The sequence below is a fragment of the Bacillus rossius genome, chromosome 7 (genome assembly GCF_032445375.1).
Source record: "Bacillus rossius redtenbacheri isolate Brsri chromosome 7, Brsri_v3, whole genome shotgun sequence".
Classification (NCBI taxonomy): domain Eukaryota; kingdom Metazoa; phylum Arthropoda; class Insecta; order Phasmatodea; family Bacillidae; genus Bacillus; species Bacillus rossius.
Genome location: NC_086335.1, coordinates 69670441 through 69686320, shown reverse-complemented (window position 1 = coordinate 69686320; position 15880 = coordinate 69670441). Strand labels below are relative to the sequence as shown.

Sequence of the window (15880 nt, the reverse complement as noted above, 5' to 3'; positions counted from 1 at the left end):
AACGACAATTTCCGTGTCCCCCTGGAGGCGCGCAATGCCCGGGGCCACTTTCACTCACGGAGAACACAAAGCACAAGAAACGAACTAGGCCAAGAGTTAGACTTATTCGCACATTGAACAAAACTTTCGTTATTAAATTGTTGTTAAAATGTTATAAAATCACCATTACATTACTTTAAAACACATTGAAAATACATACAGGTGGAAGGCTACAGCCGTACCCAGCACGTTTATATTTGAGGCTGATAACTGTGGCTGCCATTTATCGACAGGATTGACTACTACAAGTTTGCCGGCTTGTGGCAATCGTGCTGTGGGTTTGCCTTAGGTGACTTGCTGCTAGCTTGTCATGTGTTAATTGTAGGTAATTGTAAGCATTCTGTCTAAGTATCATGCGTAATTGGCTTCTGCCAATCCTAAGGGTAGTGTCAAATGGCAACTACACTGTGGGCTTGCAAAGGAGGCTTACTGAATGTATTATGTTTGGAGTCTAGCTAGCTTGAATCAAGCTTGATACAAGCTAACATACTTGTAATAAGAAGCCTTCTGAAAGCAGGTCCTAGCAAACATGTCATTGCAGGATTGCTGCAAGCATGTCATATGCAAACTAGTTAGCTTGAATCAACCTTTCTGCATGAGAACATACATGACAAAGCAATCTTGTAGGCTTGTCATGGTAAGCTTGTTTGAGGCTTGAATCGAATCTATTTGGCTATCTGGGCTAATGCTTCTATGTGGACAGGTGCTGCGAGGCCTGAGCCTGACTGTCCTGGCCGGCGAGACGGTGGCGCTGGTGGGCAGCTCTGGCTGTGGCAAGTCCACCTGCATCCAGCTCTTGCAGCGGCTCTATGATCCAGCTCGGGGCAGTGTGAGTCAATGCGGGACCTTTCCTGCAGTCTGAATTATTAATGTGGTCTGGTAAAAGGAAATGCTCTGGAAAAAAAAATGTTTACAGATATGCCCCTAGCAACATGCGAGAAACATTGTTTTGATTTTTCGATGTGACAAGAATGTGTTAAAGGCTTTGGTAACGTATGAATGTTAGGCTTATAAAGAACAATATTATACCAAATATTCTTTACAATGTTGCTTCAACATTACAATTTGTATTAAATATGTTTGTAACTTCGTGTGCATGATGTATAAGGCATGGCCTGCAGGTGCGGCTGGATGGCAAGGACATCCGGGACCTGAACATAGCCTGGCTGCGGAGCAACATCGGCATCGTGGGGCAAGAGCCGGTGCTGTTCCAGACCACCGTCGCTGAGAACATCCGCTACGGCAGGGAGGCGGCCACCACCGAGGACATAGAGGAAGCTGCCAAGGAGGCCAACGCACACGACTTCATCAAGAAGTTGCCCCAGGTACCTTCGCAAACGGTAGTTAAGTTTTCGGTTTTTTTTAAATTCATAAATGCTGACACCTACTGCCTATATTTTTGAGTTGGTGACATAGTGTTGAAGCTAAATGTCAGTTAATGTTGTATTTTCCCCATACACTAGCTAACAAAGCATAGACTCTTTCTCCATGGTTGTGACATCGTCACATGGCTGTGGAACGTAGGGTCACGTAGCCAGCTGTGGAGCGGGCTGTGATGTGCGCAGGGCTACGACACGCTCGTGGGGGAGCGGGGCGCCCAGCTCTCGGGCGGCCAGAAGCAGCGGGTCGCCATCGCACGTGCGCTGGTGCGCAGGCCTCGCATCCTGCTACTGGACGAGGCCACGTCTGCGCTGGACTCGGGCAGCGAGGCCAAGGTCCAGGCCGCGCTGGACAAGGTGCGTCTCCCTGCACTCTCCCTGCACGTTGCAGTTCGACAGCGAGGTTTCCATAGAGCTGGTGCACAGTATATTTGGGCAAAGTGACTGCCTTAAGTGTCTCGACTCATTTGTAACAACACAGAATATTGTTTCAAAACAGTTTTTGGATACAAAATACATTGACAAAATTATTAAGTAACTGTGAGATGGCAGACCAAGCGAGATTATTTACACACGTCAATAAACCCTACGATATGCGTTACAATGACAAGCATGTTTTCATGGCATCAGGCAGTGTGTGGATTGAATAACGATACAAGTAAGACAGCGTGCAAATAAAGGCAATTTCCTGATGCCAGAATCATGCCGCAATGTGCACTCTCTGGTTCCTGACTCACCCGACACAATAAAGGTTCGATAAAGAACTCTACACTCGGTACACTCGCACACCTCAGTGTGTCGATACAGAGCATCGACACATTAATACAATGGCTATTTTTTGTGTACACACCGCACCAGACAATTTACTCGCCAACCAGCCGTGCTGTGTGTGTCGCGGGCAGGCGAGCCAGGGGCGCACCACCATCATCGTGGCGCACCGGCTCTCCACCATACGGCACGCCAGCAGGATCGTGGTGCTGGCAGAGGGCCGCATGGTGGAGCAGGGCGCCCACGACGAGCTGATGAGTCTGGGCGGTCACTACCACGCCCTGGTCACTGCGCAGGTCGGCACCGTCGATGCCGCCCCGACCGCCCACCGAGGTTCGTGCTCCAACTGTAGTGTGCAACAGCGCACTCGCCGGATATATTCCCCAGTAGAGCTTTTAGGTTAACTCTGGCATATCACATTGGGTTGCGAGAGGCTTGATTTATTCTCACAGTGCTATATAGACATTACAAGCTTTATCCAAACATGTTTTAAGCTAAATTTTGTACTTAACTAGTCATCTTTATTGAAGCTTGTTTATAGCTTGTAAGTTTATTTTTCAGGCTAGCTGGCAGCAAGTTGGCCTTGTGGATAATGGTTATCTTGGTTCAAACTTTCAGGATTGTCATGGCAAGCTTGCTGCAATCTTATTAATCTTTCATAGCTGCTGAAGTGAACTAAGAGAGCCGACAGTTAATGAACAATAATAGACTGATAGCCATGGGCCATCCTCTGTCCACAGACACAGCACATTTTCCTCTGAAATGAGCAGAATCTTGAACAATATCCTATGGTTATTATAACTGAAAGTGTTGGATTCGTGATGAATTGGTCAACTTTGCTGGGAGACATTCTGGTATGTTAGTGGTTATGATGTGAGTGGCAATTTCTACGGGAGGTCATGTATGTAACACATTGTTTCAGACCACTTTCAGGAATAATAATAAACCTTTTGAAATTTTGAAATGTTTCTTCAATGTTGCAGAAATGTTTCTGAACCGTGTTTGCCCCGTGGTAATGCAGACTGTAGGAACGAGCTGGAGCGATCATCGAGCTTGAAGAGCATCACGTCCAGCACTTCGGAGAGCGACGTCCCGTTGAGGTCGGACGAGCCGATGACCGACGAGAAAGACGAGCACTTGTCCATGGTACGAGTGCTGCAGCTCAACAGGCCCGAGTGGAAGTGGATCTTCATCGCGTGTCTCTGCTCGGTGGTCGTGGGCTGCGCCTTCCCGGTCTATGCCGTTCTCTTCGGCGACATCATCGGGGTAGGCTGCCTCTCTGAACATTGTGTATGTGAGTGAGGAACTGTTTTGATGCATCAGAAATTGACTCATTATTTTCTGTGTAGCTAAAACCAAATACATAGAACGAAGGTATTGTAGAGGGATACTATCTTCAAAAGTTAAACAGTTTTTTGCCCTGTACTTCATAGTTGCTCCATCTAGACAATAAATATAACATAGATTAAACATTTAAAGTCATTTTATGATTAAAAATCCATCAAATACAGTATGTTATATGGGTGGACCTGTATTTCAATCTTTGTCCACACACAATTTTCTTCATTTTTATAGTTTTTCCCAAATTCACTGAAGCAAGTTGTTGGATGGCCTCGTTACTTACTACAAGCCATGGCCTATTCCTTTCCGTAGATACTTTACTTCTGTTGTACATATTTGACTCTGTCTTCGTTGATCTTCGTGAAAGTTTTAAGAATTTTATTGGAGGTTTGTTTTTAGTGTGAGCCATTTATTTTCATTGAATTATTTGTTTGAAATGTTAATGTCAGTGAGTTTTAAATTTTACATGCAGTGTTTTTCACAATGGCATTGCGGTGAATACTGGTGAGGGGCGAGGTTTGCTTTTGATACTCCTCTCTTTTACTTGTACTACTGACTCTCCATTCTCATCTCACCCATTCTTCAGGCAGCAGAAAATGGAATGTCCCCTCCAGTAAGGCAAGCAAGTACTAGAAGCGTTGACCTCGATTTATTAATAATAAGGATCGTAGGCTTTCACTACCATTGTCTAAAGTTGATTGGCTTTTGGGCTCTAGCCACTTAGGAGGGAAGATTTTATTCCTGTTGTATCAGCCTCTGGAAGGAACAATTTATTCCCAATTCCTATAGGTACAATTTTTAAAATAATGCAAGTATTATTAAATCCTCAAGTGTGGATCACGAATTCATTTAAATTGACATATTTTCTTTTGTTTTCAGAATCTCGCTTTGAACGACCGAACCGAGGTTCGAGAAAAAACAAACTTGTTTTGTATTTACTATGTAGTGGCTGGTGTCGTCGTTGGTTTAACCACTTTTTTACAGGTACTTCACTACAATGAATTTTTTATTGACAAAATATTTATTCAAATTGAATTTATTTGTATGGCTGTAAATTTTTTATTTGAAAGATTTTTAACAGGTGTAATTCTTAGAATGTATAATTAAATTGGAAGGCATCGAGTTCTTCTTCATATCTTTGTTTTTTTTTTAATGTGTGTTTTACTAGGAATGAACAAAGAAAATGTATTCATTTTTAACTAATGCAATTTAAATAATTACCTCGTACAGAAGAACTGTGAAAATTTTTATTTCCATGCTCACTTAAGTATTCATAACATAGGATATCCATAAAAGACTGTCCCAATTTCAGTGGTATAATATAATAGTTTGATTTAGACTATTTACAACAAATCATACATAAAATTGAAGGTAAACTAACCTAGTTTTTTATATATTAATATGTCATTCTTTAGTTATATGACACACATTCAACCTAAAGTCCAATTCTTCCCGCACTTTGGTCAACATGTCCAGAGTAATGGAAGCAATAGCCTCTTCAATTCTGTGTCTCAACTCTGGCAAATATAATTAGATAGCAGTGGAACATAGACACAATCTTTTATAAAGCCCCGAAGGAAAAAAGTAAATGGCATTAAGTCAGGCGATTGAGGAGGCTAGCAAAAAATAGCTCAGTCATCTTGACCATTATACCAATCCAACGGTTATGGACTTCGACGTTTCACCAATCTTGAACATAGAGATACCAATGGGGAGGGACTCCATATTGTTGCCAAATAAATTTTACAGGTTCACCCTCTACTAATTGGCGAAAGAGCCATTATTTAAACATATCCTGATAAGTTACCCCTGTTACATTAGCTTCAGTGAATCAAAATTATCCATACACTTGACATCAGGACACAGCGCAGAAAATGTTTAATTTTGGGGATCTTTTTAGTGTTCTACAAGTTCATGAGGATGTTCTGACCCCCCAGACATCAACATTGTGGGTATTTTACCTTTTCATTTAGATGAAAAGTTGACACATCTCTGAACATCACCCCATCAAGCAAGTCATTTTTCCGCTTAAACACTTGAAGTGCAAAGTTACATCTTACACCATAGTAATCTGGCTTTAAAGCATGTATGGATGCATGTGTAAATGCATTCTTAAAACCTTCCACACAGTCGTATTTGGGAACTGAAGTTCAAGACTTGCTTTCCGAACAGATTTTAGGACTACCCAAGTAAGATGCTCTAAAATGGTCAACATCATGTATAGACACTTTTTGCCATAAAAAATTATCGATGGTTGCGAAACGTCCTTTAGAATACACTGAAACTAGTTTCTAGCCTCGCGCAGGTTACCGTTTATTAAAACAGTTGCCGATTGGTTTCCTTAATGGGATTCAGTATGAATATGTTCTGTAATACGGCCCACGTGATACGTTACAGTTGCATCCCAACAATGCAGTGCTTATACGCTACCTTACCCGAACATCTTGGAATACCGCACCAAATGGCCAAAATGTGCGTCGACACTTGCGAATGAATGCTGTGCGCAGATCTTCTTGTTCACGCTGGCCGGCGAGGCGCTGACCATGAGGCTGCGCAGGATGCTGTTTGAGGCGATGCTGCGCCAGGAGATCGCGTGGTTCGACGACAAGGCCAACAGCACGGGGGCTCTGTGTGCCAAGCTGTCCGGGGACACCTCGACGGTGCAGGGGGTGAGGCTACTTCTCCGCCAGAGAGGTCTCTCGGGAGACAGTTTGTCAGTCCGAGAGGTACAGACCTACACAACTCCTGTATTTATTCGCAAAATGTTCTCTCTTCGTTCCCTATAAAAATCGTGTGCGAGGAGTATTCGAATGATATGTCACTAATGAGGAGTTAGACTGTGTGTATGTGTTTAATATGCATGAGTGTGTTTGGTAATGTGTATGTGCGAACGAGTGAGAATGTCAAGGCTCGTACAGCACAAAAATTTCAAAGAACATAAATGTTGTATCGCATAAACAATACAGCATTGCATAAATTGAATGTTACATTATTGAAATGTATCTGCTACACTGAGAGACAGCGAATTACTTTTAACCTATGTGTGTTTGGAACTCTATTGGAATGCAAATTTTTCGTAGTCAAATCATAACTATCTTACATCAAGTTGTGACCCTAATAATTTTCTGGTGAACTTATTTTAAAAATTTACGCTAAACATTAGATAAAAACATTTAAGATAGGTATATCCTGGTAGAAAAAAAAAATTCTTAAAATACTTTTTAAAATAATCATGTACCTACTAGATGTTAAATGCTGTTCACATGTAGGTATTGCACAGAGATCACTTTGTTTTCCATTAAATGTTGCACCACTCGAACGAAGACGACTGAGGTCCAAAGTGGTTGTGTCTGCCAGGCTACCGGCCAGAGGCTCGGCACGATATTCCAGTCAGCAGCGACTATCCTCCTCGGGGTAACCTTGGCCATGGTGTACGAGTGGCGTCTGGGCCTCACCACCCTGGCATTCACTCCCATCATACTGGTTGTTTACTATTTCTCCGGCTCCATGGAGAAGGATGGCCAGAAGGCCAATAAGAAGTCCCTGGAAAAGGCTACCAAGGTACAGTGTATTCGAAGTAGTATTTATAATATATATTTTGTCATGTCCACCATCTTGACCTCGGTCAGAGCTTTCACGCACTAGTGAAAGACCTACGAAATAAGTCTGCTCTACTGTAGTATCGTAACCTCTAAGGTAAAGTTAGTACCACAGTCGCCCATAGATGGCAGTTACGAATATTCATAGCTAACATTATAAACTAATCACTGATATAATCAAGATGTTATGTAGGATAATAACTATAAACGATTAAAAGTTCTTTAATTAACATTTATCCCTTCTTACCTACCTAGACCCCTCCCAAACACTCTTAGTTTTAAACTTTGGTTAGGAATACTTTTTTAAGTTAAAATCTAACATAATGGCAGAAATCCTTACCCCAGAGCATTCTTCGGGAATAAACCTTAACCAGTATTCGCAGAATAAATATTTCTCTTTCACCCTTTCCTTTCTGTTGCCTGTTCTATTGGCCAAATGTAAGGTAATAAAGGCCAAGTAGAGGTTCGTATCATGTCGTTGGTGTTTGTTGCAGATAGCTGTGGAGGCAGTGAGCAACATCCGCACGGTGGCTGGCCTGGGACGCGAGCGGGGGTTCCTGGACGACTACTCGCGGGAGCTGGTAGTGGGTCTGCGGCCGGCCCTGCGGGAAACCCACGTCCGTGGCTGTGTGTTCGCCTTGGCCCAGAGCTTGCAGTACTTCGCCTTCGCCGCAACCATGTACTACGGCGGCCAGCTGGTCGAACGCGGCGACATGCGGTTCGCCGAGGTGTTCAAGTGAGTGCGCACGACCTGGCAGATTAGTCGAAGGGCATTCAGATGTACATTTCTGATGGTTTGGTGCATTGTCCTGGCATTTGCTGGTGCCCCCAGAACCTCTGCCCAGCTGGAGTAATACTATTTATACTCTAGCATTTTCACTGTGTCGCACATACTTGTGATATTTGCTTCGAGGTTACGAGAAGCAAATAATTTTTTTTTCAGTTCCTAGGTAATGTTTCTCCCTGTTATTTTATCAACCATAACTCGTGTATGCGTTTGGAATGAGTTCAGATCTCTTAAAAAATTTGCGCAGAGGGGTTTTTAGGGACCAATTGGAGTAAAATTATGCTATCGCTCTGTATATTTTTACCATCTCTATACTTTTAACCTTTCCCACTCTTCTCTTTTCTCCCCTACTCCGGCCAATTCGTGTTTTGCTTACTCCTTCCCTTAAGGTTCTTCATTCAAAGATCTCATTTGTGGGTATTTAAGGGGGATGCACAGCTTTACATTTATTTGGGAAAGTCCAGCTGTTTTGGTTATCTGATTAATAAAATTTCCATATTATATGCATGATTACACAATCTACTGTTTCTGAACAAATTATTAGAACTTATGTAATTATTGTTAACTTTTTTCTTCTAGGATTTCAAATGCACTAATAACTGGAACAGCTTCAATAGCGAATGCGTTGGCGTATGCTCCCAATTTTGAAAAAGGTCTCGCTGCGGCTAGTAAAATTTTTAGACTTTTGGACAGGAAACCACTGGTTGCAGATCCAGATGTGCACAGTTCTGGAAAATGGGTGAGTTTCTTGCAGCTCTGAAATTTTAATATATACCTTTTCTTGTTTGATTGCATCATTTTAATGCAAGGATTACGAAGGAGACACTTGTCGAAACTTGCAAGGAAGCATTGCATTGACAATGTAATTACCTGTCTCGCACTCAAGTGGTTTAATATTGCCAGATTGTTCGTAGTTATGGTAAAGAATTCAGCGTGACAGCCAGGGACGGGGCAGGTGGCGGACGGCAGCGTGCGCTACTCGGGGGTGGAGTTCAGCTACCCGGCGCGCAGGAGCGCCCGTGTGCTGCGAGGCCTGAGCCTGGCCATCCCGGCCGGCCGGACGGTGGCGCTGGTGGGGCAGAGCGGCTGTGGCAAGTCCACCTGCGTGCAGCTGCTGGAGCGCTTCTACGACCCCTGCTCGGGCCACGTGGTGCGTCATTTCAAACACTCATTATTTTACAGTCTCAGAAAATCTACTAATCAAACAAGGTCAATTTCACAATAACGAATAATAAAAATTTATGACCTAAAACAGTTCAGTTTAAGAATACATCTTTCAGCTTACATGTCTCCTTAATACAAATTATCTGAGGAATTAAATGATGCATGCATTTATTTCTACAAATAATGTCCGCCTTTACTACATGTTTTATATAAATTAAACTCCAAATATCAAACAATGTAATAGTTTGTGATCAAAAAATGCCAAATATGTTCTCATGTACGATTTTTTTTTTTTTAATTCTGTCCATAAACATGCTACTCAAAGTAGCGACTGCAAATTGGTTTTGGTACATCCAGTATGTAGGCCTACTATTCATCAAGGTTTTCCCTTAGAAGCTTGTTTCCAGTTGTGACGACGATGTACAGGGCAGTTGTTTAATTTGATACCTGGGCACTTCTAGAAACTCTGTTTGGTTCTTTACTTTCTGTCTTTTGTGAACCCTCTAAACAACATGTCCCACTGCCTTGAACACTAATGACTTTCATACATGCATCTATCATACGAAATGTCATGCGAAACTTTGAGAATTACCAAATTAATATGTTGCTATGCCGGTCACCTGATCACTGAGTAGTCATCTGTACACCAAGTGAGCAGTAAAACCTCGTTCAGACATCTGGTAAAAACTCCGCTTCGTAAAGAAAACTTTAATGAAACTAGCCATCAAATTCTAATCAACTCATTTGCAGCAACATATCCCAAATACATTTTTACACGTACTGTTTGATACGCAGCCTGTGAGCCATGAACGGCTGCACACGCAATAGACCTTAAGAGTGTCGAATGTCCACGAGGAAGGAAACGATGCCTTTCTACTGCTGGAGCCATCCTTGGGAAGATGGTGGCACGCCTTTAACACCGACTCGTCGAAGTTTGGGTGCTCGAGGAATTGGTTAACCCTTCCCATTCCTACCAACCAGGCAATGAAAGGTAGCTCTTGACGACTCCAAGGCAAGAAGACGAAGATGAGCGACGCCTGGCTTCCTGGATCCCCGTGCGCCCGCAATTCGAGCCAGTTTACTGTCTCGGCTGTTCACCACCACCGGCCCTTCCACTGCTGTGGAAGTTGCTGGAGCCGAGGCACTTGCGTCAAGCTAAGGACATATGTGCAGCAGCGTATTTTATGTTTTACACGCAGCTAAGATTTTTGATGCAACCCTGGTACTGCAATACAGGATTTAGCAACATGCAATGCAGGCCCAAAGGCCCAAGTTACAAACCCCTGCATGGCATCTGTTTCCGATCCACCCAACTTTTCTCACTTGGACCTTTCCCCTTTATCCGGTAGTGATCTTGAGTCCTTAAAGCATATTAGTTGATTCCTGTGTGACTCAGCCCAATGTTTTTCCTGAATATATGCAGGTTTTACTTTGACCACATAACTAGCTTAGATTAGGGTGATCACTGTGGCATTAGCCATGGCCTCAATCGCTGCCATGCACTCCTTAGTAGTGGAAGACGCATGTGACCTCTCCCACGTGTGTCAATGATTCGCGATCTCGGTCGTGCCTTCACAGTTCGTGGGCGACCGAGACGTGTCGTCGGTGACCCTGGGCAGCCTGCGGGGCCAGCTGGGGCTGGTGTCCCAGGAGCCGGTGCTCTTCAACCGCACGATCGCCGAGAACATCGCATACGGAGACAACTCGCGCAGTGTGCCCTTGGACGACATCATTGCAGCCGCCAGGCAGGCCAACATACACACGTTTATCTCGTCCCTCCCCGCGGTGAGTCCTCTCGGCCGTTACATCTGTGACTTCCTGTACGGCACAAACATTTCATACATTACCTGTTGTGTTGTAGGAACATGATACATTGCATGGTCTTACAGAAGCAATGTTACATTATGTTGCGGTAACATTGCAGTACTTCAGAAAGGCAATTTTATATTGCTTGGATGTTAGGGCATGTGTTGTCATGCCCTTACCCTTGGAGACTAGCTTTTCATTAATTGGCACTGTGGTCTTTTTACCATTCCTTTAACTGAGCCGATATGCACTACTTAACATTTTCTAAGAGCAGTACTATCGTTTTATTTTCGTAAATTCGCCTGAGTCAATGCTGTCATAATTTGTTAGAATGTGAGTGTCCAGTTGTTTGAAGATGGAGGGTTGTCGTCCAGGGCTATGAGACGTACATGGGCGAGAAGGGGGCCCAGTTGTCCGGGGGGCAGAAGCAGAGGATAGCCATCGCCCGGGCGCTGGTCAGGAACCCCCGAGTGCTGCTGCTCGATGAAGCCACATCTGCCCTGGACACAGAGAGCGAGAAGGTAACCAGTATAACACTTTACTTTTAAGGGAAAGTGATAAGTACCGAAAGATGCCGTCTTAGTTTCAAAAGTTTTTAGTACTTAGCTTTTTTTCCTTCTTCTTCACGTTTTCGTCCATTAACGCCACGCAGCTAGCCAAGCGATATACAGCTTGACGTCAAAATATTTTCAATAATTAAGTTCTATCAATAATCAGTGTATTTCTCTCAGAGACTTATTTCGATGTTGTTTACTGTTCAGGTCATGTTCTTGTACATATTGTATTAGCATATCCTTGAAAACATTTAGAGTCGTGATTGAATTTTTTTGGATGTGAGGCTTAAGAACCGCAATGTTATCATACAAAACATCTGAAATACCTAATACAAACACCACAGGAAATTGACTGCCACAGCTAAAAACATGGATATAATCCATCCATTAAAAGTATGAGCAGGCCAAACTTTTGATGGGCCAAGGGATTAATTTTTTTGGGTCCTCTGATTGGCTGCAGGTCATGTGACCGACGGAGGGATGACAGACGAACAGAGGCGATGGGCTATTGTAGTTCCACCTTTAGCATTGAAGTTAACAGGTTATGATTCTAATACCCCTACTTCATGATTAGTTTTTATGGTAATATTTGCACCTTCTTTTTAAATTCTATGTTATTTTTTAATAGCAACACTTTTCCTTTTATATTTAATATTCTGTGATTCCAGCATGAATGATGGGTAAAGCTTTTGAAAGTTAAGTATAGATCGCTGCGAGCTGACTTCCGCGAAGCGACGCCACAGAGACGCGTGTGGAACACGTTGCCGCAGGTGGTGCAGGAAGCGCTGGACAAGGCGAAGCAGGGTCGCACGTGCATCATGATCGCCCACCGCCTGTCGACCGTGCAGGACGCGGACGTGATCTGTGTCCTCGACGGGGGCACGGTCGCCGAGACGGGCTCGCACGCTGAGCTGCTGGCACTCGGCGGGATCTACCACCAGCTGTGCAGCCTGCAGAGCGGGGCCAAGTGACCGCGCGGTGGGGAACTTCAAAACAGAGCCTAGTGACCGTGTGGTTGCGAACTGCGGGGGTGGAGCCGAGTGACCAAACGATGGGAAACTGCAGCGTGGAACCGTGTGCCATGGACCAGTGGCTGCGTTGCGTTTACATAATACATGTATACTTATTAGTAAATTGATAATATTTAAAATACGATGTGATTCTATATGTACTTATTTTTATTGCATTCTTTTGTGGAACATATTGGGAAACTTACCATTGCAATAAAGTTTAAAATTAGTATGTTCTTAATTTGAGAATTATTTTCTTAATCATCACATGCATGCAAAATGGTTTAAATTCATATACAGTCTTACAATTACTAGTCCAACATATTTCTTCTGGAGCATATTCACTTAAATGTGTATAGTAATTGTGACATGTTTCTTTATATTTATCAAACCTGCAATTGTTTGGCAGGGCCGGTGCACGGTAAATTGGTGCCCTAGGCGAAAAAAACTTAAGTAGTTTTATAAAGTTGTATTTATGTGTTTTTTTTTGGCGATTAAAGTGTTTAAAATGTATTCCAGAATAGTTTCACTACCATAAGAGTTTTATTTGGCACATATATTTGTTTGGTACTTCCCCTAAAATTAAAAAAAAAATTAAATATATACGAGTTAATGGTACAAAATGTGACTCAACAATGTGGACGAATCTAGCGAAAAGGTAAGTTCTGGGCATGCGTGTAGTTTGGGCAATAGAACGACAATGAATATAACACCAAAATTCGTTGCCTAAAAATATGTTACTGGCCGTTTCCTATCATGCAATAGAAATATAGTAAGGTACATGGGACCTATTCTTGATGCTGCCAGAATAATTCCACTAGTGGAATGGCTTTATTCCAAAAGAGATTTGCTAAACCCTATTCTTGAACACTCGCTAGCAGAATTAAATATCGGAATTACAGCACAAACTGTCGGAATTATTCCGCCACCTCCTGTTGATGCCACTTCCGCTGCCTGTCTAAGTTTTTGAAGTAATTATTAATTTGGAAAGTGATCTCAGGGATTTTAACGGGGGTTCGAGGCTGCAGTCAGGAGCGCGTCGCGGTTCGAAATCTACCCGGGCTGTTCAGGCCACCCAGGACACCTTAAATAAATGGTAAACTGATTGACACGACACTGCACTTTATTCAGAACCGTTACACTCACTGGTCCAAGTACTGGCCGCGTCTGTTGTCTGACCACTGCGGCACGCGAGTCTCTATGCGTAGACGGTGCGCGCGACCAGGATAGGTTGCAAAGTGGTATGTACGGACTTATACAGTGGCCGATTATCAACGTGAAAGATGCGGCGGATAGTCGCGGAGTTGCAATGCTACCACAGCTTATGCATAGATTGACGTTATTATGTACGACAGCACGTACGAATGGATGTTCTATAGTTAGTTGCAATCTAGCCTGTTGTAAAATATTTAAAGTCACGAAAAGTGCGTAGGTCCGGTTAGATAAAACATACAAGTTACAGTTACTAACTAAACAGTTATGAGGTGGTTAGAATGCACATTACAAGTTACACATTTTAATGCGATGAAAGTTAGATACGTAAATTAACGAGTATTAACTCGACACACGTGGCTGGCTGAGAGCCTTCGACGATAACGATTACTTGGCTTTGGAAGCCGGAAATCTGCGTAACTCAATTACGCTGACCTTAAACTCTGGACATGAAAATTACGTAAAGAGTTGAAAATCTCCCTGTTGGGAATAATTGATTAGTTAACGAGTCACACGAAATGATGTGCGACTGAGTGGGGTCGGCGCAGAGCTGATAAAAGGATTTGAAGAACTTACACTATTGCTGAGACTTGTATGAGGCGCGAAATCTGAAGGCTCTGTGTGCGCGGAGCGACCGACCCCTGCAAGTCCCCGACAGCAACTGGGCGCGAGACCGGCCTGCGGCCTTGCGCCGCCACAAGTGTAGCGCGGGAAAACAGCTCCGACCAGTTTTGGACTTAATGACATATTTAACAATATATAATTATTGAACAACTGGACATAATTTCCCTTGAATTAATTATCTTTCAATTGTTATTAATTTGGCTGTTTATGATTTAAAAGAATAATTACTGCTTTAGTTTTGCGCATTGCCACACCCGGCCGGGCGCTGTCGTCGCTTTGGTGTTCGTCGCGGCGCACTTTTACACACTCGGTGATAGCACTTTACACACTCACTGTGATAGCAGGCACATGAAGTTCCATGTCTCTCCACACGTACATGTAGAGACAAGCTGACTCATGATTATGTGGCCACCAACAAATGGATAGAGCACATCAGCTGCCAATTGTGTGGCAGTGCCAGGACCCGATGGACATAGATGAGCAAGTACAATAAGGAAAGGGATGATTTCACACAATGGCTAGAGTCAAATTTTAATCATCACGTGTGTGTGCACTGCCCATGCCAACTATTCTGCCATGTGAAACCAGTGGCGAGAGCGTCAAAGATTTTTTCCTCGTGGAACATCGGCTCCACCAAAGCATTTGAATGGGGAGCCTAGTGTGTGAAAAGTTGCCAATCATCATGGAACTATTGACCCCAGAGTAGCGCTCGTTCTGGCATGGAGCACCAGAAGGCATTTGGATGATATTCTGGCAACAGCAAGAGACTTTGAACAGTATTTAAAGGGCGCGCGCCACTACCCAAGCAATCTGCCAAACTCGCAAAAGGCTATCCTGCCCCCGACAGCAGTACCACCCGAAAATGCATTAGCAGTCATGCCAAACATAGGTAAGCCCTCCCCAAACCCTCTGCCACTGGAACTTTTGGCCTTAGCAGGCTCGTTACACTGAAGAGGCCCAGAAAAACAGGGCCTATCTAGACAATCATGGTGCCAACCACTTCGAAAGAAACGGCACAACGAGAGACAGGAGGCGTGCAATGAGCTACCGCCACACTGTCAGTACTGCCCGACAGAAGAACACCATTGGCACAGTATGCCCAACCTGGGCTGCTCTATAGGAAATGTTTGGAGGAATAGCAGTACCATCAGGAAACACCCGATAGGGAGTTGTGACATAAGTTTCCACCACTCCCTGACCTCTCTCTCAGATTCGTCTCTTGACATGCCACCCCACTCACCTAAAACCAGTAGGGCCAGGATTCACCACAATGAACCACCTCGTCCTGGATAGCTGGCGAGCGACGCCTCCTACCAGTCATCGTCTGCGAACCCGGCCCCAGCTGCAGGGCCCCATGACGTACTTCCAAAGCTCGAAAACCTGGGCTTAGAGGTTGGCGAACTGTTCTGGATCCCCATCCAGTTAAATGGATGGTTGTGTACATTGCAGTGAGCCACACTTACATCGCAGTCCATCTTATTGCCGGGATATAGAACAATTTAATTTTTGTATGTATTATGCATGTTTGTTTGAGTATATATGTATGTATTATGCATGTTTGTTTGAGTATATATACACAATACAAGTACAATTACAA

The 15880-nt window shown here is 43.6% G+C and overlaps 1 protein-coding gene across 1 annotated transcript in view; it reads left to right on the top strand.

The window, feature by feature from the left end:
- LOC134534320 (ATP-dependent translocase ABCB1-like) overlaps window positions 1–12960 on the top strand; it is a 29757-nt gene extending 16797 nt beyond the window's left edge. Inside the window, exons 10-23 of the mRNA XM_063372705.1 lie at window positions 743–868; window positions 1161–1364; window positions 1605–1775; window positions 2321–2519; window positions 3208–3452; window positions 4407–4511; window positions 6035–6196; window positions 6885–7088; window positions 7621–7862; window positions 8493–8652; window positions 8869–9063; window positions 10656–10862; window positions 11258–11404; window positions 12208–12960. Of these exons, the coding sequence (XP_063228775.1) occupies window positions 743–868; window positions 1161–1364; window positions 1605–1775; window positions 2321–2519; window positions 3208–3452; window positions 4407–4511; window positions 6035–6196; window positions 6885–7088; window positions 7621–7862; window positions 8493–8652; window positions 8869–9063; window positions 10656–10862; window positions 11258–11404; window positions 12208–12408 (2568 nt within the window). The 3' untranslated portion in view covers window positions 12409–12960. The remainder of the gene's footprint in view (window positions 1–742; window positions 869–1160; window positions 1365–1604; window positions 1776–2320; window positions 2520–3207; window positions 3453–4406; window positions 4512–6034; window positions 6197–6884; window positions 7089–7620; window positions 7863–8492; window positions 8653–8868; window positions 9064–10655; window positions 10863–11257; window positions 11405–12207) is intronic.
- Window positions 12961–15880: the final 2920 nt, after the last annotated feature.